Source organism: Balaenoptera acutorostrata, chromosome 21 (genome assembly GCF_949987535.1).
Source record: "Balaenoptera acutorostrata chromosome 21, mBalAcu1.1, whole genome shotgun sequence".
NCBI lineage: Eukaryota > Metazoa > Chordata > Mammalia > Artiodactyla > Balaenopteridae > Balaenoptera > Balaenoptera acutorostrata.
Window position 1 is genome coordinate 25,840,815 of NC_080084.1, and position 23,896 is coordinate 25,864,710.

General features: G+C 40.3%; 1 protein-coding gene across 6 annotated transcripts in view; it reads right to left on the reverse strand.

Moving 5' to 3' along the window:
- Nucleotides 1-23,896, reverse strand: part of SNX25 (sorting nexin 25) — a 113,581-nt gene that overhangs the window by 71,739 nt on the left and 17,946 nt on the right. For 4 of the 6 annotated variants that reach the window (XM_057537411.1, XM_057537410.1, XM_007177877.2 and 1 more), the window contains exons 2-5: nucleotides 15,121-15,205; nucleotides 10,800-11,016; nucleotides 6,539-6,711; nucleotides 5,232-5,418 (exon numbers count right to left, since the gene is read on the reverse strand). In XM_057537411.1, coding sequence (XP_057393394.1) covers nucleotides 5,232-5,418; nucleotides 6,539-6,711; nucleotides 10,800-11,016; nucleotides 15,121-15,205 — 662 coding nt within the window. Of the gene's footprint in view, nucleotides 1-5,231; nucleotides 5,419-6,538; nucleotides 6,712-10,799; nucleotides 11,017-15,120; nucleotides 15,206-17,105; nucleotides 17,124-23,896 lie in introns of those variants that run through there. The other 2 variants (XM_007177878.2, XM_057537412.1) reach the window with 2 other exon arrangements.

Below are 23,896 nucleotides of genomic sequence, written 5' to 3' on the forward strand. Positions count from 1 at the left end.
AAAGAAGACGTGGCACATACATACAATGGAATGTTACCCTGCTATAAAAAGGAACGAAATTGAGTTCTTTGTAGTGAGGTGGATGGACCTAGAGTCTGTCATACAGAGTGAAGTAAGTCAGAAAGAGAAAAACAAATACCGTATGCTAACACATATATATGGAACCTAAAAAAAAAAAAAATGGTTCTGAAGAACCTTGGGGCAGGACAGGAATAAAGACGCAGACATAGAGAGTGTACTTAAGGACACAGGGCAGGAGAAGGGTAAACTGGGACGAAGTGAGAGAGTGGCATGGACATATATACACTACCAAATGTAAAATAGATAGCTAGTGGGAAGCAGCCACATAGCACAGGGAGATCAGCTGGGTGCTGTGTGTCCACCTAGAGGGGTGGGATAGGGAGGGTGGGAGGGAGATGCAACAGGGAGGGGATATGGGGATGTAAGTATACGTATAGCTGACTCACTTTGTTATACAGCACAAACTAACACAGCAATGTAAAGGAATTATACTCCAATAAAGATGTTAAAACAAACAAACAAACAAAAACCCCACTAACTTAGTATACCTGAAGGACGCATTTCTAGCTTTATAATCCTACTGTGAAAAGATCTCATGCTCGCTCAGAAAAAACAACAAACTACTGCAGAACTACAAATAGCACCTTTAAGGGTTTGTTGTTGTTGTTGTTTGTTTATTTTTAATGCATTCCAGCCTGGCAGAGCTGAATGACTATTTCCTTTAGAAAACATTCATCTAACTCCCAAAATAAAAGTGGATGGTTTCACTTAGTCTAAGTAAGACGCATTCCCTGGCTTATGCAGCCTACCCCAAAATTTTACTGAGAGCAGTTTGAAGATAATGACCTAAAACCATAATAAAGTCAGAGGGCAGAGGACTCTCACTGTACCAGAAAAACAACAGAAGAGTTGAGACTATGATTGAAGAAAGCAGCTCCTTTCGTGCTATGTGGCTGATAAGCCTCATCGACGTGGGTTTTAGACAGAAGTCTGATAAAAAGCAATTCTGCCGGTCAATGCGAGTGAGCAGAACTGACCCTTAAAGAGAGGGCAATTTTTTTTTATCAGATGAACAGTAAGTAGCCAAGTAACAAGATAATTTATGCAGCATCACCTACTCTTTGAGCAAAAATATCAATCTCTGCCATCACAGAGTTGTTCCTGGTAGCCTCTCTAGTGCAAGAAGCAGGGAGTAAAAATTAGTCCTCAGGTCTGTGCCTCAGATACAACGGATAGGGACAACCACCCCAAGGATAAAAGATATACCAGTGCCACATCAAAGAGAACTACCTAAAATGTCACAATAAAGCAATGCCCAAGGAACTGTCTCGTGGTCACAGGTCCAGGAAAGATGCCCAGGACAATGCACTGTTTAACCAAGTATACAGAGAGCAACTCTGGACGTGTGTATCTGTCATTGACAAAAACGCCTTTCACAGTATTTTCTCCTAAGGTTCTTTGCCAAGCTTGTTGAGGAGACTATACATTCTTCAGGATTACGATCCCAGAGCTGATGTTGCCAGGCACATTTGACTCTTTGAAGAAGTTCATGCCCCTTGTTACAAGAGAATTTTGCAGCCTGTCTAAAGGAAGTTATCAACATACTTCCCAAGATTTACATGAGGAACTGAAAGCTTATAAAGGGATGGAGGTCAGAAGAATAGGTCATTACATCCACTTAATTAAATACATACATATACTTATATCAAAAAGACACATGAAAATGGATTCTTTGTGCTTCTAATAGACAAGGCACTTTAAGAGTTTGATTGTCTAATCACCAAAGTACCTCCAAGTGTTCTCCCCATTGAAACCTAGAGTAAGGTGTTTCTAACAGTAGGGTGGAGGACACAAAAGAGAAGACAATATGTGGAAAAGGAATAATGCACTAAATGAACACCCCTTCCTGGTGTCTGTACTCCAACACTGCTTGTTGGTGGCAGGTATTTAGAGTGAGGGGAGGTGGTGAGAGGAAGAGGTTAGGAACCTGCAACACTTAATTTTAGTCTCATTTATCAGCAGTCACTGATAGTACTGCTGAAGATGCTCAATGATCATTCAAAAGGCATTCTTCAAAGTGCAACAACCCAAATCTTCCACTAACTGATAAATGTATAAACAAAATGTGGTATATTCATACAATGGAATAGTATTCAGCCAAAAAACTGGAGTACTGATATATACTGCAACATGGATGAACCTTGAAAACATTATGTTGAATGAAAGAAGCCAGACACAGAAGGACACATATTGTATGATTCCATTTATATGAAATGTCCAGAATAGGCAAATCTACTGAGACAGAAAGCACATGAGTGGTTCCCAAGGGCTGGGGGGAGGAGAAGAATGGGAAATGACTGCTAATGGGTATAAGGTTTCTTTTCAGGGTGATGAAACTAGTCTGGAATTAGTGGTTATGGTTGCACGGCCTTTGAATACACTAAAAACCACGGAACTGTCCGCTTTAAAATTGTGAATTCTACGGTATGTGACTTATATCTCAATTTTTGAAAAAGCCATTCTTTAGTTCAGCTTTTCTACTGCCCCTTAAGTCTCCCAGCACTCAACAGAAGGCCTGCTTCCTGGTACCCCCAGTGGGCTACCCTTCAGTGTTGCCCTATTTATGAGATCGAGAGGAAGTGATGTCAAAAAAGATTTAAGTGCCTATACTGTTTTTGTTCCATCACATATGAGAGGGAAAGGGGAAAATGATTATGCAGCACTTCAAGCGTAATCTGCTGCCACACAGGGAGGGCAAGCCATAACACTCCGACTGCGACAAAAGCAGGCTGTCCAATCGTCCTGGGACGGTAGATACCATGCTTCTGTTTTTCTAAAAGGCAGTTCTTGCTGAGCTACTCCTTTACCGACTCGATGACAAACTGCCAACATTAAGACAGTCATAGTATTTCAAATAGTCTGGAGACTCTCGCTAGCACATTTTAAAGAAGATAAACCATTAATCCTTACCAAGATCCACTCATCTTATAATACAGGAACTGTGCTCAGATACAAAATGACAGATGGTGCTGGAGTACCAATAGCTGATCATTCAAAATAATTAGTTCTGATCAAAAAATGTCTTTTGGCGTCTTTTTGTTACACCATTAACTATGTCACCATGTGTGCAGTGCTGGAATCTTTTGTTTGGTTCAGAAAATAGAACACTCATCCACAAGTCTGGAAGAAGAATGAATACTGATTCACTTGAGTATCTGCCACTACTGATTCTAGATTGTTATCTTAAACTTCCTGGGAGTTTTCAAATGGTCCATGTCTGACCTTATTGTGGAGAGACTGTCTGGCAGGGGAAAATGCTGAGGAATTCAATGCACCCACAATTTATCAACATGAGGTATCACCTGCTCATAAACAGTCTTGGGAGGAAATCGTAATTCCATGGAGGGTGGTCATCACATTACCTTGGTCACACCACACACAGCACATCTGGGAACAATATTATAAAAGCACCAGGCAGAGGAATATTAGAGTATAAGTTTGAACAGCGTCTCTAGAACCAGAGCTTGGTGTGTGTGTGTGTTGTTGTGTTGAGAATTTTAAGGCGACGAGGAGGCAACAAGGGTGTCTGACATTGTGGGCTCTTTCACTTTCTGTGGAATGACACTTTAAAAGGAGTCAGAGGAAGCCACAGTAAGGATGATCTTTGAGTAGATGTGACCTGTAAGCCTCAGGTAACAAACTTGGAATATTGGCTCTTGGGTTCTCTGTCAGCTCAAGTGTCACAATTATGAAAAAGGAATTTCTAGATTCAGACATAAATAATCACAAATCTATAATAAATAAGTACCATATAGCCTATTCAAGATTATGAATGGAAAGAGAAACATGATTAAAATCTTCAGAGACTATATCTCACAAGAATTAAATTACTTGTAAACAAAGTCATACAATCGAACCCATCATTATACATTTGTGGGACCCAGATTAAGATACAGTACAGTTTACGAGAACACAGAGGCATCCATAGTGTGTGCTTCTTAGAGGGTGTATTATTCAGATTAGAAAATGTAGCAGCATAACTCACTTTAATGTTGACCCTGGTTCAGGGGCAAATGTGGCAAGTCCAAAGCCCTCAAACAGTGCAAAGACCCAATTTCAGCCAATATTTTACTTTTCCGTCAGAGACTTACAAAAATTACCTACCAGAAGCAAAACTGACAGGCCAGAGTTTCCTTTTTTCCCATGCATGCTTGTTTGGGGAGACTAAAACAGAAGGGTAACTAGAGAAACAGAAGCCTAGAAAATCCACAAACTACACAATACTATATAATCATACTGTATATGCATAACCTGTATTTTAAAAATTAAAAATAAACACACACACTCACCCCTAAAAATATCTCAAGTACCGTAAAGGAGACTGAACTCCCCTATAAATTAGATTCCTGGGGTATATTTCAAATGTGTTTTCTCAAAACAATTAGTTAAGAACCCTTTATTCCCAAACCTGGGCCTCTGTATTTCCCAAGAAAAATGAAAATCAACACAAATGGTCTACACTGTAATTTTAAAAACACAGCATTGGGCTTCCCTGGTGGTGCAGTGGTTAAGAATCCACCTGCCAACGCAAGGGACATGGATTTGAGCCCTGGTCCAGGAAGATCCCACATGCTGCGGTGCAACTAAGCCCGTGCGCCACAACTACTGAGCCTGCGATCTAGAGCCCGCGAGCCACAACTACTGAGGCCCGTGTGCCACAACTACTGAAGCCCACACGCCTAGAGCCCGTGCTCCACAAGAGAAGCCACCGCAATAAGAAGCCCGCGCACCGCAACGAAGAGTAGCCCCCGCTCGCCTCAACTAGAGAAAGCCTGCGCACAGCAACGAAGACCCAACGCAGCAAAAAATAAATAAATAAAATTTTTTTAAAAAGTTATCCTTTAAAAAAAAAAAAAAAACAGTATTTCCTTCCACTGCTTTTCCAAGGTAAGCATCTGAGCAGCTACGCAGGTTCTAACAACTGAACAGCTTTCTATTATAACCTAATTATTTGAAAAACATGATACTTTGAACGAATTCCACTGCCAAGGGAGAAGCTGGATAAATCTTGCTGTTACTGATTAGTAAGTTTTATGGACTTCCTTTATTTCTGCTTCCCTGACAACCACATTTCTTTTTTTTTTTTTTACCTAACTAGGTAGAGGAGTATAATCAGTAGCACGGTCATGCTATAATTAAAGACCAAATACCTTAGTTGCTTCAAGAACTCAACATCAGAGTTGCTGTTAATAAGCTTGATGAACTCTTCATAGGAGGGAGCATAGGTGTAGGCTCTCTTGTGATGTTCATTCATCTGTTCTCTGTGCTCCAACTGGGCAAGCAACATCTGGTTAATGTAATCTGGATTACTAAGTAACTCCACTACTGGCTTTAAGACTGTGGGACAGAGAAGAGAGCACCACTGAAAAGGGTATTCTCCTTTAAAGGAATTGCTTTCATGTTATATAACTGAAACTACATCTGGGAAACATTTTAAAACTACCCAAATGGGCCACAGACACACACACACACCCACACACAGCTACCCATCCCTCTGGGTTTGTTACTAGTTATGGCTACAACCAAGTGGTCGTTTTAACAAATGAGTTACATGTAAAAGAATAATGAAAGAAAGCCATTTGGAACCCAAGTTGTTAACAAAGCTATCAAAATTAAGTACATTCATTTTTTTCCTTTGATTTCTTTTATAAGGCTCAATATGTTTTGTCTGCCAAAAGATGAAAGTTAACATTCTCCCAACTGGTGAAACAGACCTCAGGGAGGAAGTTGTTAAAAAAGTCAATGACACTATCACAGATTCATCCTACTAACTTTAGGTTAAAAAGTTCCCCTTTTCTCTGTGGTTGGCTGTATCAGCTAATGGGTACAGCTGGTTAATCCTGAGATAATAAATGAGATATTAAATCACTGCATATCAAACATAACGTTATTTGTTTGAGATTCTGAGATAGGAAAAGTTTCTCTTAGATGATATTTTCTTCCATTTTTTCTTATCCTAGCTAAGCATTTCCTTGGATACACTTTTTTTCTAATAATCACATTATTTTGTGGTACAGTTCCTCTTTTATTTATTCTAAGTTACATATAGGCATTGTCAATGAATACTGCAGCAAAGGTATTTTAAGCAAATGCATACTAGAGTTTGAGTATAGATAGTCTTTCATAAAGCACATAACTGGCCTGGGTAACTCAAAATCTATCCCAAATGGATACTACACTGTGGTGGGCATAAGGACTGGTTATCCATTATAAACAACAGAGTGGACTATGTATTTGGCAATATGTTATATAAAACATCTGTTTATCACGTAGGGCCAAGTGATGCCTTCTTTGAGTGACATTTAAACCTGACCTTTTGAAAATACTTTAATTCCCTTATGTCCCACAGTATACAAGGTCTGCATAGGTATCATATAAAGTGTTATCACACTCGTATGTAGCACGTTAGCTTGCACAAGGATCGCATTAGTAATATCAATTACTTATGAAAGTCTACCTTTTGCTGTGAGAATTTCTGCGAGCATTATGCGTAAGCTGAGAGACTGGACATCCTTTGAGGGGAGGAGACAAAACACCAGAACCCGAGAACACGTTTGTAGAAATCTTACTTCATCATCTGAGTTCCTCAAGAATGCATGCAACACAAAAGGCCTCGGCTGTTCTTCATGTCTGAAAAAAATAAATACATGAAGAGAGGGAAAGGGAAGGAAAGACGTTTCTAGAAACAGTTTGGTTATGTACCATTAGGTAAAAAAATATTTCAAATGGGCAACGTATCAGTTTTAATAACTATGTCCACTCTTTGACTATATCAACAGTCAATAATTTTCTCAACCACAGACTAATCTGGAAAAATGCAAATGCACGGCCTTTTGGGATTTCCAACCTTAAGTAGCATCAACCCTCATATACGACTCCCAAGTCACAGCAACAATCTAGAAAGGGGTGAGTAGCTCTTTAACTAGATTATTTTTAAGTCTCCTAGCTCTTTCCCTAAATGTGATCTATAGCTTCATTTTTCCAAAAAAAAAAAAAAATCTAACAAAGCATTAAACCAGGGTCACCAGATCCCGGCAGCATCCTTCTGTCAGTGTGGATCTGCCACTTGTTTACTCCAACTCCTAGTACTTGCCTCTGGGTTCTCATGCCTTGAGTGAGCAAAAGGACATTAACCTTCAATACATTTCATATGTGCAGTATTATTTAATCCTCCCACCTACATCGAGAAGTAGGTATCATCATCACCATTTTATAGATGAGAGTATTAAGGATCTGAATGAGTATGTGAACAGTCCAAAGTCACAGAGGTAATAAATGGTAGAAATAACTCTCAAGTCCTGTTCTGTCTGACTCTCAAGTCCAGACTCTTTAACGCTACACCATAATCAGAGATTGTTAAAGTGAAAAGGAAAAAAATTTCAGAGATACAGAAGAAACATATGTGAAAACAAGCATTATTTTGTGCCTTAAACAACATGCCTGTGCTTGACCAGTAAACAAAATGCACAGATTGTAAAAAGGAGGCTGTGAATTAAAGATGCCATTGATGTAATAGCATAAAAACAATCATTTTTAGATTTTCCTGAAACATGCTGGAACAAGACAGATGGGGCAAAGGAAGAGGAAGCAGAGGCAAAACTTAAGTGTGATCTGGATTGGCTTAAAGCAGCCAACAGAACATCAGCTGGGAAATAAATACAGGCTGACCGGAAAACCGCCTCACACAATTGCCTAACAGTCAACCAGAGGATGTGTTGCTTTTATTAATGCAATTTATTATTCTCTTGCCTGATAGTGGCCAACTCAATTAGGTTCTTCCTGGCTGCCACAGTCATTTTGCAGCCAGTGGAAACCTGTACACCAACGGCGATTTCCAGGGCGAGGGCACTGTTTACCTGGGGCAGGCAAGTATCGAGATAACCATCGAACCTAGGTTTCTGCCAGTCTCACTGTGTGTGATTTGTAGAAGGTGATGCACAATCACATATTAGATCCCCAGCATTCACCTCCAGGGCACGATCATCTATATGCAAAACACCAGTGACCTAGTGGCACTTTTTCAAATATCCATAATCTCAGAGAACAATGGTAGATTTTTTTCCCTTTAATAAGAATCATCAACTAGAAGCTCCTAGGCATAGCCTAAATCTACCCTTGGCACGAGAAAACTAGAATTCCACAGGAAAGGAGCTTCTAAAATGGAATCAATTCTCTGTTTCTATTATTCTGATGCTTACTCATCACAATATCTCTGTATTATCCACAAAAGCAGTAATTTCAGAAGCTGGTAAATAAATGTCTCAATGAAAAATATACTCTCATGTTGAAATCAGATAATCATAAAAACACTAAATTTCTCTAACCACTTGCTCTTCTCCCAAACCTAAATTCATCAGTCTTCTAACTGGAATAAAACAATGATCTGAAATACTGTCCTCTAGGGACTTCCCTGGTGGCCCAGTGGTTAGGACTCCACACTTCCAATGCAGGGGGGCACAGGTTCCATCCCTGGTTGGGGGGACTAAGATCCCACAGGCCGAGCAGCGTGGCCAAAAAATAATAATAATAATAATAATAAAATACTGTCCTCTATTGAACCATAATTTAAGTACTTTAAAATGAGCTTCCACTGACTGAATTCAAACAAATCTTTGACAGTATCCACCAGGCATATATCACAGCAAATTAGGTGCTGTGTGGGATTCTGAACACTCGGAAGCAGAAGCTAAGCTTTTGAGACTCCATGGAGGTAACCCAAGAGTCCTATTTCTCTGCTTTCCTTATAAGTTCACATACCCCCTTATTGGAAGTTACTTTCTCTAAAAACAATGGTTTTCAAAGGGTGGTCTATAGGCTCCTGTGTGTCCCCAAGACACTTTCAGGGGATCTGTGAGGTCAAAACCATATTCATAGTAACACAAAACTTCCATGTGTCTTTTTCACTCTCACAAGTTGTAGTGGAGTTTTCCAGAGGCTACGTGATGTGTGGTGATATCACCACTCTGATGGTAAGTGGAAAATGTACTGTGTATTCCTACACTTAAAAAAGTCTTAGTTTAATATCTAATATGGTAAATATTGACAGATAGGATGAGTGTCGAGCTGGTAAATGTTCAACAACTGGCTCTCCAAGGGGGGAAAAACGCTCCGATTTGTAGCATCTGCCGATTTCAAGGTGTAAATACCCACGCCATGGCCAATTACAAACTGACAAGGCGATCATCACTGACCTCAGAGTTGACAGATGTGCACCGTCCGCTCCCGCACCCAGCACAAGCCGGCCCTCGGACACCATGGCTCTAACCCGCTTAAACAGAAGCTCTTTCAGGTCCTTGATAACTTTTATGAGTGTAGAGGGACTCTGAGGCCACGAAATCTGAAAACCGTAGCTCTACAGGAATTTTTTCAAACCGTGGGTTGTGACCCACAAGGAACAAAATAAAATTTAGTCTCAAATGCCATTTTTTTTTTAAATGGTAAAGAACAAAAAATATCAAAGTTTTCACAGGTACTGAGCATTATTTGATGAAACTGCATCACAATATAAAATGTATTCCTGGTTTTATTTTTAAAGTTTGCAAAAAACACTGGGGGCAGCAAGCTGGAAAAGAACAGGCATATGGCGGCCCTGTGGATTCTGGCCGCATGAACCTGAGCCGGGCGGACGTGGGGAGAGAGGACAACTCGTGGGAAGAGGCGGCACAGCCAAGGACAGAGAGCTGCTGCTGCACGACCCACCGCCCTCGGCGGCCAGGCCCCAGAGCAACCTCACAGGCCGGAAGGGAGTACGTTTTGACAGAGCCACGAGACAGGGCTTCTCAGAAGAATGCGAGTTACCACCTGCCCGACGAGGACGCCTCTGCTTCCTCATCCCCTGACGTATTTTGCAAATACTTCCTCTCGTCCCGACGGTAGAGGCAGAGCGGTATCAATGAGAAGAGGCCACGGGCACGGTGGGGAGCCCGCTCCTCCTCCAACTGAGTCCAGATCCAAACGGGCAGAAGGCTACCTACTGCAACAAGACTGCTTTTTACGTCCCAGTTAGTCATCGTACTGTCACTCATACAAGAGTAAGACAAACACTTAAGATCCTATCAGCAAACCTAAGAGAATAAGAATTTGTTATGAGCACAGAAAGGCCTTGTTGAAGTCTTCTTCCATAGGCAGAGTCACCTCACAGGCACAAACCCTGCCCGTGTAACAGAACAAAAGGCTAACAAGCCTAAATATTAGCAATTTTCACACTGAAAGACCTTCTCTAATTACAGCCCACATGCTCCAACACTGAGTTCCTTTTAAAAATCAATTTTCAGGATATTGTGATGCAACAGAGCTCTTAACACAGGACTCACACACACACAAAAATGAACTTCATTTAAACTTTGCTGAAAACTGAAAACTCACTGACACTCTTCAGAGTGTAAAGCACTATATTTAAATGTTCTGTTTCTAGGTACCCTTAATACTGTCTAAATAAATTCATGATAGTGCTGCTGGCTCCATAAAATTCATTTCACTGTTTCAGTTATTGACAAAATCAAACAAGTCTATAAAGTGGTTTTCTATTAAAATTTTTTTTTAATTTACTCTATCAGAACATTATAATTATCCCCCCAGTATGTCTACATTTCCAGCCAAGTGCCAGCAAGAGGATGAATATGCCAGAGTTTTGTTTGACTTCAACCACTTTCTCAATAAGGAAAATATTTTACTGGGAATAAAGGTGAAGGGGAGGTTGTTCCCATTATAACAGTTACCTGGCGTTCGCCGCCTTCAGGTCACAGAAGTGAGCGAGTAAAGCTCTCACGACATCATTGCAGACAACTCTGACCACGTCCACGTGGCTCAGCCTGTGGCGCAGCTGTCTGGCAACTTCCCAGAAGTCCTCGGAAAGCAGGTGGTAGAGCTGCCCCTCGTCTCTGCTGAGGCTTCCATACCAGGACAGGATGTAGTCTCTGTAACTGTAGTCAAACACTACCGGGAAGAGACAAAGCGACGCGTCAAACATGGGTGAAAGCAGCAGACACCGAGACCACTTTTCTACTGGAAGCTGGCCACCTGCTATTTAGTAGTCACTGTCTAAAATATGTGGACTTTTTTTTTTTTTGATGTGGACCATTTTTTTTTAAGTCTTTATTGAATCTGTTACAATACTGCTTCTGTTTTATGTTTTGGTTTTTTGGCCGAGAGGCATGTGGGATCTTAGCTCTCCGACCAGGGGTCAAACCCACACCCCCCGCACTGGAAGGCAAAGTCTTAACCGCTGGACAGCCAGGGAAGCCCCTCACTGTTTAAAATTTAAAGAGAGTAGAAAACAAAACAAGGGAAGACATACTCTTTCCTGAAGCCTTTCAAAATGAGAGAGTCTCATCTAACTAGAATTTTGGGGGTGTGGTGACCATAGATACTGGATTTTCTCAGATAGCCCAATCTTTAAATATTCTATCTTGGTACCAAACTCTCTGATTTTTTTTTTTTTAATTTTAAATTGCTCTAGACAGTACAAATAGGACCAATGGGTGGAAATCACAAGGAAGTTGTTTTTTCTGTTCAACATAAGGAAGAACTGAATAAAACCATTAAAGCTATTCGAGAGGCTGCCATATTAGATGACGAATGTTCCATCATAAGAAATTTTTAAACAAGCTGAGTATCTAATGGACAAGGATGACATGGAAAAATTACTTCCTGAGATGGTAGGCTGGATTACACGACCTCCAGGCTTTTATATCCTTTTACCCTCCTTCTGGGCACCCCAATGCCAAGCAACAAGAGCATGATGACACACACCTTGCCAATAAAACATTGCTAATTTGTTCATGTGCAATTCTTTCTCTCGTACTCTTGTATCAAACAAAGTTTTCATGCCAAAGAATTTTTAGCTAGTAGCAAATAAATCTGCAAACCAAAACGTTTGGAAAAATAGAAGCATTTTCCCTTTCATTAAAATTTAATTTCAAATTAAAGCAGGAAATTAAGAGCAATTATAAGAGACTTAATCTCTAAAAATAAGATCTTTTCAGCATGCTAAAAGATTTATGTGAAGGGCATATTCACCTACATAATGTCTCACTACATTTGTTAACCACATTGCATACTCTAATTATTACACATCTGAAATACTCCTCTGATAATAGGTTTTGGTGAGAAATGGATAAAAATAAATACTGACAAAAATCTGTACTCAGTAATAGAGATATGTGTTAGCCACAGGCATATCTTCCATTAATAGCTCATCAGCACCCCTCTTCAAACTAAGTATCATAAAAATATAACAAATATAAAAAGTACAAAACAAAGCCATGATTCTAAGTACGTATTACCTAACTACATACACTCACTTACACAAGTACACATATGAACAAAATGTTTTTAAATATACCTTTTAGGTCAATTCAAGGAGACAGAAATTCGTGATCATAAAATCATTTTATGGTCTTCATTAAGAAATAAGCATAAGTAATGTAACAAACCACAGTGAGAAGTGAAAGAACACTTATTCTCACTGCCAAGCAAAGAGATTTTCTTCTAAAGGCAAAACAGCCAACAAAAATCCAGATGCTATTATCACTCAAATACATCTAATTTCTAGGACGGCTCTCAAAGAAATAAGCAGTAAGAGGGAATCACTGAAGATTAGAGAGAATGGAATAACATGATTAGAACTTCAGCTTTAGTTAGATTAATCTGAAAAGAGGATTTAGGGTAACAAAGTAGAGAATTACTAGAGGTGAAGAGACCAGTTAAAAAGCTACCATTTAGTCTAGAAAATGTGATGCTAGGTAAGTCTCTATCTATAAATGTTCAGAACAAGGAATGACTCAACCTAAGTAAACAGTATGAGAGAGAAGCTCCGAGACAGCCATTTTCCATCTCTGCCTTCTCCCCAGGATAACTCAGGGTGCAATCTTCCATGCCCAAGAGGTAGAGCCCCGCAGGTTGTAAATGTCCATGACCTGAGTCCCCTGGCACAAAGAAACAGTCCTCATTCCACCAGGAACTGTCCCAACGATACTGATAAGAACAACAATTTCATTGATATATAGATGGCCCTTTACAGTGTACAAAGTTTTCAAAAATGCAATTAATAATTACTCTCTGTGTGCAAAAGGAAAGTCATCTTCTGGGAAGATTTTGGGGTTATTAGGTTATGTCACTGGTTGATCTATTCATTCATTCAACAAAAATGGACGGATATTTCATATCACTAGGTAAAGAGCCATGAATGAGGGACTTCCCTGGTGGCGCAGTGGTTAAGAATCCACCTGCCAGGGGGCTTCCCTGGTGGCGCAGTGGTTGAGAATCTACCTGCCAATGCAGGGGACACGGGTTCGAGCCCTGGTCTGGGAAGATCCCACATGTGCGGAGCAACTAGGCCCGTGAGCCACAATTACTGACCCTGCGCGTCTGGAGCCTGTGCTCTGCAACGAGAGGCCACGATAGTGAGAGGCCCACGCACCGCGATGAAGAGTGGTCCCCGCTTGCCACAACTAGAGAAAGCCCTCGCACAGAGACGAAGACCCAACACAGCCATAAATAAAAATAAAAATAAATAAATAAAGACCACTGTGATAGCATAATTAAAAAAAAAAAAAAGAATCCACCTGCCAATGCAGGGGACACGGGTTCGAGCCCTGGTCCGGGAAGATCCCACATGCGCAGAGCAACTAAGCCCATGCGCCACAACTACTGAGCCTGAGCTCTACAGCCCGCGAGCCACAACTACTGAGCCCACGTGCTACAACTACCAAAGCCCGCGCGCCTAGAGCCCGTGCTCCACAAGAGAAGCCACCGCAATGAGAAGCCCGCACACCGCAACGAAGAGTAGCCCCCGCTCACCGCAACTACAGAAAGCCCGCGTGCAGCTACGAAGAATGAAAGAGAGAGGGGAAGGAGGGGAGGGGGGGAGGGAGGGAAGGAAGGGAGGGAAGGGAGGGAAGAGAAGGAAGGGAGGGAAGGGAAGGAAGGGAGGGAAGGGAAGGAAGGGAAGGAAGGAAGGAAGGAAGGAAAAGAAAGAAAGGAAGGAAGGAAGGAAGGAAGAAAGAGTGAGTCATGAACAAGATAAGTTGAGCCTATGGGGAGGGGGAAGTCATGCTCTTTGAGGTACTAGCTCTGCTTCCGCTGTGTCAGCATCTAATCCTTGGACAGTCTAAGCAGTCTGTCTACTTAGAGTAGTCCAAGTCTACTGAGCAAACAGCAGGTACGCGATAATTACTGAATTAAATTCTCTGGCCCACATTAGTGAGATAATTCAGGGGAGCCTAGTGAAAATTAGGCTATAGATCTAGTGAGATTTAATAGTAAGTCAAAAAGATTTTTAAAAGTCTATCTTCTGTCAGTTTTCTAGGAAATGTAACTTCAGGAGAAAGCCTTTTAAGGGTGTCTGGTATAGCTGCCAGTTCTCTCCTAACTTCGTATTTAACACCATGTATTTTCATCTGAAAAACCTCAGACATTTTTTTTCTGTACATATAACTGAAATTATCAGTTTTTAGAAATTTAATTTTTAAACTTTAATTTGATCAAAATATATTATTCTCTTTTAAACTTTAATATTTGTAATTACACTTACTTGTCCCCATTTCTAGACATATAATATTGTACCCGCCACAATCCCCTTTCCAATCACCCTTAATACAAGTTTCACGTGAATGTCCTTCATTCTTTTATAAGGTTGACTGATATCCCTTAATTTGGTTAACTGGTTTGTCCATGAGCGAGCTGAGTGTATTTATCCCCAACACACCTTCTCTAGGTTATATCTAAAAGAAACAAAGTTTCCTGATACCTACTTTAGGTAACAGAGAGCAGATCCTTGCTTCCTATACTGGAACTAGCTCCACTTAGCTGGCTAGTTTCATGTGACCTGCAAATTCCTACTTAATCAATGTTTAGATCCCATCCCTTTAACTAAAACATGGATGTATTTATTAAGTCTTCAAGTAAAAATTCATGAAGAAAAAATTCAAATGCAACATGTAGACAAGGATAGATAAATTTGCTAGGAATTACTATTTTCCTTTTAGAACATAATGAATTGCTTCCCATGGTAATTATATATCCTAACTTAATCCTTACCTTCTTTCAGAGCTTTGTCCATGTTATGAGAAATGACTACCCTTCTAGACTGAACTGACTCGTTTGAGTTTCCATACACAGGACTCTGAAATGGAAGAAGAAGAAGAAAAGATGCATATTACTGAATGAATAAATCATACATAAAAATAAAACCAAAGGTATGAAAAACCATTTAAACAGGCATTAAAATATTGCTTAACAGATTATAAAGGTCTTCTGGAAAAGTAAATAAATGCTTAAGGTTAAGAAATTTTTGAAAAAGAAGAATTAAGGAAGGATTTTCCCTACCAGATATCAAAACAGTATGATATCAGTGTAGGAATAAACAAATCAACAGAATGGTAGAAAGTACAAAAACACCTACATATAGATACATATATATATGAGAATTAAGAACATAATGAGAATTTGAAATCTGTGAGGAAAACAGACTATTCAATAAGTGGTGTTGGGACAATTTGATATTCATGTGGCAAAAAAGATTAGAGTCTTATCCCACACTTCATATATAAATAACTCCAAAGTGATTAAAACGCTAAATATTTTTTTTAACTAAAAAAGCATTTAAAGGAAACAAGGGAGACGCTGTGTTTAATCCTGGGATGGAGAAGGTTTCTCTAAAACAAGACACAAAATATAAGAGTTATAAGGGGAAAAAAACCCTGACAAATATGACTATATAAAATATAAGATTCCTGTTTGACAAAAGATAACTAACTATAAAATATAACTGACAGATAATATCTGCAACATGTATAACAAAGGACTATTATTTCCTATATACAGAGATCCTAAGACAAGAAAAATAACTCAAAAGAAAACCAAGCAAAGAAATTGACAGGGCAATCATAAAATATAAACACCAATCAATTCATGAAAAAAATATGCAAACTCCTTTTCAATTAGAGAAATGCAAATCAGAGCAATGAGATACCATCAGACTGCCAAGACAGGGGCAAAGAGTCATCATATCTAATGTTGGCAAAGATATGTGGAAATGGTCATTTTCATACATTGTTGGGGGAAATGTCCATTTCTACAAGCTTTTAAGAAAACTGAGCCACGTGTCAAAATTTTAAATGCACTATCTTCACTCAGCAATTCCACTCCTAGGAATCTAGCCAGCATAAAATACCTCCACATTGCAAAAAAGTATACGTACCAAGAATTTCACTGCTATATTGATTATAAGGGCAAAAAATTGGAAATAACCCAAGTGTATATCAATAGCCAAAGAGTTAAATTATGATATGCTCATATTTTACAATATAATGCAACCCTTAAAAGGAATGAATTAGGGATACATATGCCTTCATGGGAAGTTTTCCATGATGGAAAATGTTTGGAAGCACATATGCTAAACTATTAAAAGTGGTTTCCTTTAATAGGCAGAGGCATAGGATTTTAACTTCTTCCTCCATATATGTCTGTGTAACAGTAAATTTAAAATTTTTAGTTATAAAAAGATACTAGCTGGCAAAAACAAAAAACAAAAAGAGAGAGAGGCAATGTACCAGATTTAAATCCCACTATCTGGCTAGTAAGACGACATTAAAGAGGAAAACTTTTAATTGATCACATACCAAAGTGATCAAAAGCATGTATAATGTAATTGGGCCACTTATTGGTTTCAGAGCATAAAAAAAAGCTACTAGTAGTGGAACGTAGAGTACTTCTTTAGGCATGGGAAATATTACAAGTGCTTTACTAGCACCACCACAGTCACTCAGGAGATCTAAATGGCTCATGTTAGCATCACCTTCATCCAGTAAATGAGCATGAGGAAACCCCTTTGTTCTCGGGCAGGCCACCCCAACACAGCTGCAATCAACCCCATGGCCCTGGACCACCCGCCCATGAGCAGAGAATTTCTAGTCCTTGGCTTAGTTTCACACTACCCATGGGTCAAATGCCAAGAGTATCATCCATTTTTGTGATCACTGTTATTAAAAAACAAAAGCCATAGTCTTTTTTAATAAATTTACTTGTTTATTTATTTTTGGCTGCGTTGGGTCTTCGTTGTTGCATGCAGGCTTTCTCTAGTTGCAGCAAGCGGGGGTTACTCGTCGTTGCAGTGCGTGGGCTTATTGCGGTGGCTTCTCTTGTTGCGGAGCACGGGCTCTAGGCGCGTGGGCTTCAGTAGTGGTGGCACACGGGCTCAGTAGTTGTGGCTTGCGGGCTCTAGAGTGCAGGCTCAGTAGTTGTAGCGCACGGGCTTAGTTGCTCTGCAGCATGTGGGATCTTCCCGGACCAGGGCTCCAACCTCTGTCCCCTGCCCTGGCAGGCAGATTCTTAACCACTGTGCCACCAGGGAAGTCCCAAATGCCATAGTCTTGAGATTCCTTAGCTGAAACACTTTTAAAAGCCTCAAGAATCCCTTCATGCTACAAATTAACATATAACGGTCAACACTTTCCCAAGGAATCATTTTAAAAAAAAACCTTAATCATACATAATCCTATAGACAAAAGTCACTTTATTCCTAAAAGAAATATACTCTCATGCGTTTAAAACCATTTTCTAGTCTCTGAGTAGCTTGCTATAAAATTAAGGGGTCAGTACATTTTACTGCAATTTTTAAAATTTTAGTTCGTGAAAGAAAAAAATTGAAGAGATGAGAAGAATTTTTAAATCCTAGTGCTTTTTAGAACATCAGGCAGATATCTCAACAACTTATGAACTGGGGACAAAATTTTAATTGAGTTAATACTTTTAGAGTGCTATACTGATAAATAACTTTAATCACAACTTCGCAAGTCTTCGGCAGTCTCTTACAGCTTCCCAAATATAGGTATGGCAGTTTTCGTGCACAGTACTAACCGGATGATGAAACCACAGCCAAACAACACTTAATTGAGAAGTTCCTGAATTGGGGTTCTTAAAATGGAAACTGTCTTTAAGGGCTGGGAGAGAAGCAGGTGTGAATACGACAGCACATGCATACCTAAGCATATTGTGAGCTCTTGTATCTTATCATTACAACTTCCTTCAAAACAGTTTCTTACTTTTTATCTTTTCTTTCTCTCCCTAGTTAGGGCTTTACTAATTCTTGCCATCTGTCTGCATATTTCTTTTCTCTCTCTGCTTCATACTTAGATGTAATACCTACAATACACGTGTTTGTCACTACTCACTGTACCTGAATTAGGCCTTTACTCTCTTTAATTTAAAAAGCTTATATGAGAATAACGTTTTCTATGTTGGCTCTTTACCTAAAAGCGCTATTACTTTTTCCATCTCATTTTCCAAACTGGTTTTGGATTTCCCTGCACCCCATCCCCCAGGGGGTCACTGGTCCTTAATAGAAAGAAAAAAAAAAGAAGTTCTTCAGCCCTGTCCCATCCTCACAGCCTGATGGCGAGTCTGTAAGTAAGGAGAACAGGAAGATAAAAGAAAACATCACGGGCCCAAAGTAACTGGGTAACCATGCATGGAAATTCCTTTTTTAAGGATTTAATATTTACGGAGCCAGGATCTCCTCATGACTAAACTACTACGTGAGTGTAGATTAGTCACTACATACTCCTTTTCTTTCAGATCACTGAGATGGAATTCACTAATTAATCATTATCCCGAGGTGGAGAAAGAGAGAAAGGAGGGGAGGAAGGGAAAGAAGGGGAGAAGGCCGGCACTAAAACAGAGGCACATGTGCATTCCTGTGGCCCAGAGGGCAGTGGAGCAAAACCTGTCTTCATTCTCCTTCCATTTATAGGTTTGAAAAAAGGAACTCCACACAGCAGAGACTTCCCCAAAAGATGTGTTACAGCAAATGCTAACCTCCCTCTCTGCACTGCGCAGGTCCCTCCCATTCCTCAGGGAAAGCCTGCCTCTTCCTGACAATCACTTTCCTAATAATGCTGGTTTTAGGAAAGGTGAGAGAAAAATGTGCGTCCTTTTCTCTCTGTCACAAAGGGTAAGGGACAGAAGTCTTCACTACCCGATCCAGAACTGAGGACTTCGAGTGCAGCCTGAGCAATCCGCCCTCATGTGATGTTTGGCATCCATATCCCAATATTAAGATAGATGGGAGTTTGGTGAACCAGAACCCTTGTCATGTAAAAAAATACACCTTATTTTTTACTTAATTAAAATAAATGAAACCCGTCTTCATTTTAAGATTTAAACCTAGCTTAGAACCAACTTGTCAAGATCACTTTTAATCACTCAGTGAGTTCCCTGGGGAGAGAAAGTGAGCAGCCTCAACATATAATTGCTCATTTTGAAAACGTTTTCTGGGCTTCCCTGGTGGTGCAGTGGTTAAGAATCTGCCTGCCAATGCAGGGGACACAGGTTGGAGCCCTGGTCTGGGAAGATTCCACGTGCCGCAGAACAACTAAGCCCGTGCGCCACAACTACTGAGCCTGCCCTCTAGAGCCGCGAGCCACAACTACTGAGCCTGCACTCTAGAGCCCGCTCGCCACAACTACTGAATCCCGCGTGCCTAGAGCCCATGCTCCACAACAAGAGAAGCCTGCGCACCACCGCTCGCCACAACTAGAGAGAGTCCGCACGCAGCAATGAAGACCCAACACAGCCAATAAATAAATAAATAAATAAATAAAAACCAAAGACCCAATGCAGCCATAAATAAATAAATAAATATATTTATTAAAAAGGACAAAAGAAAACGTTTTCCAAAGACAGGGCAAAACCTGAAAGCTCTTCTCTGATATATGATTCTCAGCATCAAGGAATAGATTCCATATCAACAAACCCTTTCCTGAGTACATATCAGCTTTCTGTTTACTCCTGAATGTCAGCTGTTAGTCTACAGCCATAATACACTCAAATTGTCTTTATGTCAGAGTAAAGACACCCTCTCCTGAGGGAACAACATTTGGAGAGAATCCATGTGGAGAGACCTGGGTACTCTGATACCATTAGCAACTAGACAACCAGGAATGATCTGGAATCCAGCTGAGACATACACCTCATTTTCCATTGTTTACGAGGATGACATTGTTTACTGTGTTCCTTCCTGTGGGAGCAGAGATGGGGCTAGAACAGCCAGTCCATAACTGGTAATTCCTTTCATGCCTATTACCTGAGCTACTCAAATAAACAAGTGTTTCTCTCCTTTGCTATATACTTCTACAAAAAAAAAAAATTATTTATTTTGGTTTATTTTAAAAAGAAAAGCAATTGAAGGAGTGATGGGTATAATTTCCTGTAAAGCTACTGAAAGAGTGACTTATGTTAGGAAAACAAACACAAACCCCCAATCATCATTATCCACATGGAGTTGTCACGTGGCCGAGTCTTTCCAAGTATTTTCAGCATCTGACAGTCTACTGGGATCTCATGACTAATAACTATGTTATTCTCAAAACCATGGCTCCTTTCAAACCAACCATATTCTGCCTCCTCCTCAAAAAATAATTTAATCAAAACCAAAGAAACGAAGGACCCACACATATCCCTTCTCAGGAAGATAGGAAGGGACTGAGAAACTGGAAAGGCCATCTGACTTGACTAAGACCCTGACGAAAGGCTGTGACATGAATTACAACAGTCATGTCAGAATGGAAGCTGAGTGGCCACCGTGAGGAGTTATGAGGGCTCCCAAGTCCAACAGGACTTCTTACTAATGGTAGGTCCTTGTCCCAGCCACTCCCTCTCTAGCTCAAGTGGGCTTATAACACCTCAGAGAATTAAAGAAAAGAATATCAGGGGTCCAAAAAAGAAACAAGACAACAAGAGCCTGGCAAGGAAAATAAATGAGTTAAGGGGATTGCTAGGGGTCCCAATTCTTTTCAACAAAAAATGGAAATCAAGAATTTTATATCATATCTCCAAGTAATTCATTTTATTACAAACACTGTGGGCTTACACTGTTTGGACCAAATCCTGAGCCACATTGGAACGCTGGGCATCTAGTCGGTAATTGCTGGCTCATGGAAAACATTTAGCAGTATTCCTGGCACACAGTAGCGAAGTACAGCTATTATCACTACTAAAACTCAAAATGTTATCAACTTGCAACAAGTTGAGGCTAATCAGCTGGTTGGTTTAACAGCTGATTTCTTGGTTTTCTGAAGGGAAAGGTATAGTGGAAATGAAAGCAAGAGAGGAGGGTTGAAAGTTAACTCACCGAAGTTAAGACACTACATAATAGAACATAGTGTTCCTGAAGCATTTTTGCTTTTGAGGCTGTACTTTCCAGAGAGCAACGTGTCCATTTCCTGGAGATGTTCTATTGTGTATTCTGCCTTTACACTTTCTATCACTGGTGAAGTTTTTAAGTATTCAAACAAAACCTGGTTTGATCAGAATCAGTTTCCTGGATTGTGCTTTATAATGTTTAACCATGGATTGGTTCAAGATGGCGGAGTAAAAGGATGTGCACTCACTTCCTCTGGCGAGAGCACCAGAATCACAACTGCTGAACAGTCATCGACAGGAAGACACTGGAACTCAACAAAAAAGATACCCTACATCCAAAGACAAAGGAGAAGCCGCAATGAGACGGTAGGAGGGGCGCAATCACAATAAAATCAAATCCCATAACCGTTGGGTGGGTCACTCACAAACTGGAGAACAATTATACCACAGAAGTCCACCCACTGGAGTGAAGGTTCTGAGCACCACGTCAGGCTTCCCAATCTGGGGGATCTGGCAATGGGAGGAGGAATTCCCAGAGAATCAGACATGGAAGGCTAGCAGGATTTGATTGCAGGACTTCAACAGGACTGGGGGAAACAGAGACTCCACTCTTGGAGGGCACACACAAAGTAGTGTGCACATTAGGACCCAGGAGGAAGGAGCAGTGACCCCACAGCAGACTGAGCCAGACCTACCTGCTAGTGTTGGAGGGTCTCCTGCAGAGGCAGGGGTGGCTGTGGCTCACCGTGGGGACAAGGACACTGGCAGCAGAAGTTCTGGGAAGTACTCCTTGGTGTGAGCCCTCCCAGAGTCTGCCATTAGCCCCACCAAAGAGCCCATAGGCTCCAGGGCTGGGTCGCCTCAGGCCAAACAACCAACAGGGAGGGAACTCAGCCCCACCCCTCAGCAGACAAACAGATTAAAGTTTTACTGAGCTCTGCCCACAAGAGCAACACCCAGCTCTACCCATCACCAGTCCCTCCCATCAGGAAACTTACACAAGCCTCTTGGATAGTCTCACCCACCAGAGGGCAGACAGCAGAAGCAAGAAGAACTACAATCCTGCAGCGTGTGGAACGAAAACCACATTCATAGAAAGATAGACAAAATGAAAAGGCAGAGGACTATGTACCAGATGAGGAACAAGATAAAACCCCAGAAAATCAACTAAATGAAGTGGAGATAGGCAACTTTCCAGAAAAAGAATTCAGAATAATGATAGTGAAGATGATCCAGGACCTGAGAAAAAGAATGGAGGCAAAGATCGAGAAGATGCAAAAAATGTTTAACAAAGACCTAGAAGAATTAAAGAACAAACACCTAGAAGAATTAAAGAACGAACAAACAGAGATGAACAATGCAATAACTGAAATGAAAAATACACTAGAAGGAATAAATAGCAGAATAACTGAGGCAGAAGAACGGATAAGTGACCTGGAAGACAGAATGGTGGAAATCACTGCTGTGGCACAGAATAGAGAAAAAAGAATGAAAAGAAATGAAGACAGCCTAAGAGACTTCTGGGACAACATTAAACGCACCAACATTCTCACTAGAGGGGTCCCAGAGGGAGAAGAGACAAAGAAAGGACCTGAGAAAATATTTGAAGAGATTGTAGTCAAAACTTCCCTAACATGGGAAAGGAAATAGCCACCCAAGTCTGGGAAGCACAGAGAGTCCCAGGCAGGATAAACCCAAGGAGAAACATGCCGAGACACACAGTAAGCAAACTGACAAAAATTAAAACAAAGAAAAATTATTAAAAGCAACAAGGGAAAAATGACAAATAACATACAAGGGAACTCCCATAAAGTTAACAGCTGATTTCTCAGCAGAAACTCTACAAGCCAGAAGGGAGTGGCACGATATATTTAAAGAGATGAAAGGGAAGAACCTACAACCAACAATACCCTACCCGCAAGGATCTCATTCAGATTCAATGGAGAAATCAAAAGCTTTGCAGACAAGCAAAAGCTAAGAGAATTCAGTACCACCAAACCAGCTCTACAACAAATGCTAAAGGAACTTCTCTAAGCAGGAAACACTAGAGGAGAAAAGGACCTACAAAAACAAACACAAAACAATTCAGAAAATGGTCACAGGAACATACATATCAATAATTAATTACCTTAAATGTGAATGGATTAAATGCTCCAACCAAAAGACACAGGCTTGTTGAATGGATACAAAAACAAGACCAGTATATATGCTGTCTACAAGAGACCCACTTCAGACCTAGGGACACATATAGACTGAAAGTGAGGGGATGGAAAAAGATATTCCATACAAGTGGAAATCAAAAGAAAGCTGAAGTAGCAATACCCATATCAGATAAAATAGACTTTAAAATAAAGAATCTTACAAGAGACAAGGAAGGACACTACATAATCATCAAGGGATCAATCCAAGAAGAAGATATAACAATTATAAATATATATGCACCCAACACAGGAGCACCTCAACATATAAGGCAAATGCTAACAGCTATAAAAGAGGAAATCAACAGTAACACAATAATAGTGGGGGACTTTAACACCCCACTTATACCAATGGACAGATCATCTAGACAGAAAATTAATAAGGAAACACAAGCTTTAAATGACACAACAGACCAGATAGATTTAATTGATATTTATAGGACATTCCACCCAAAAACAGCAGATTACACTTTCTT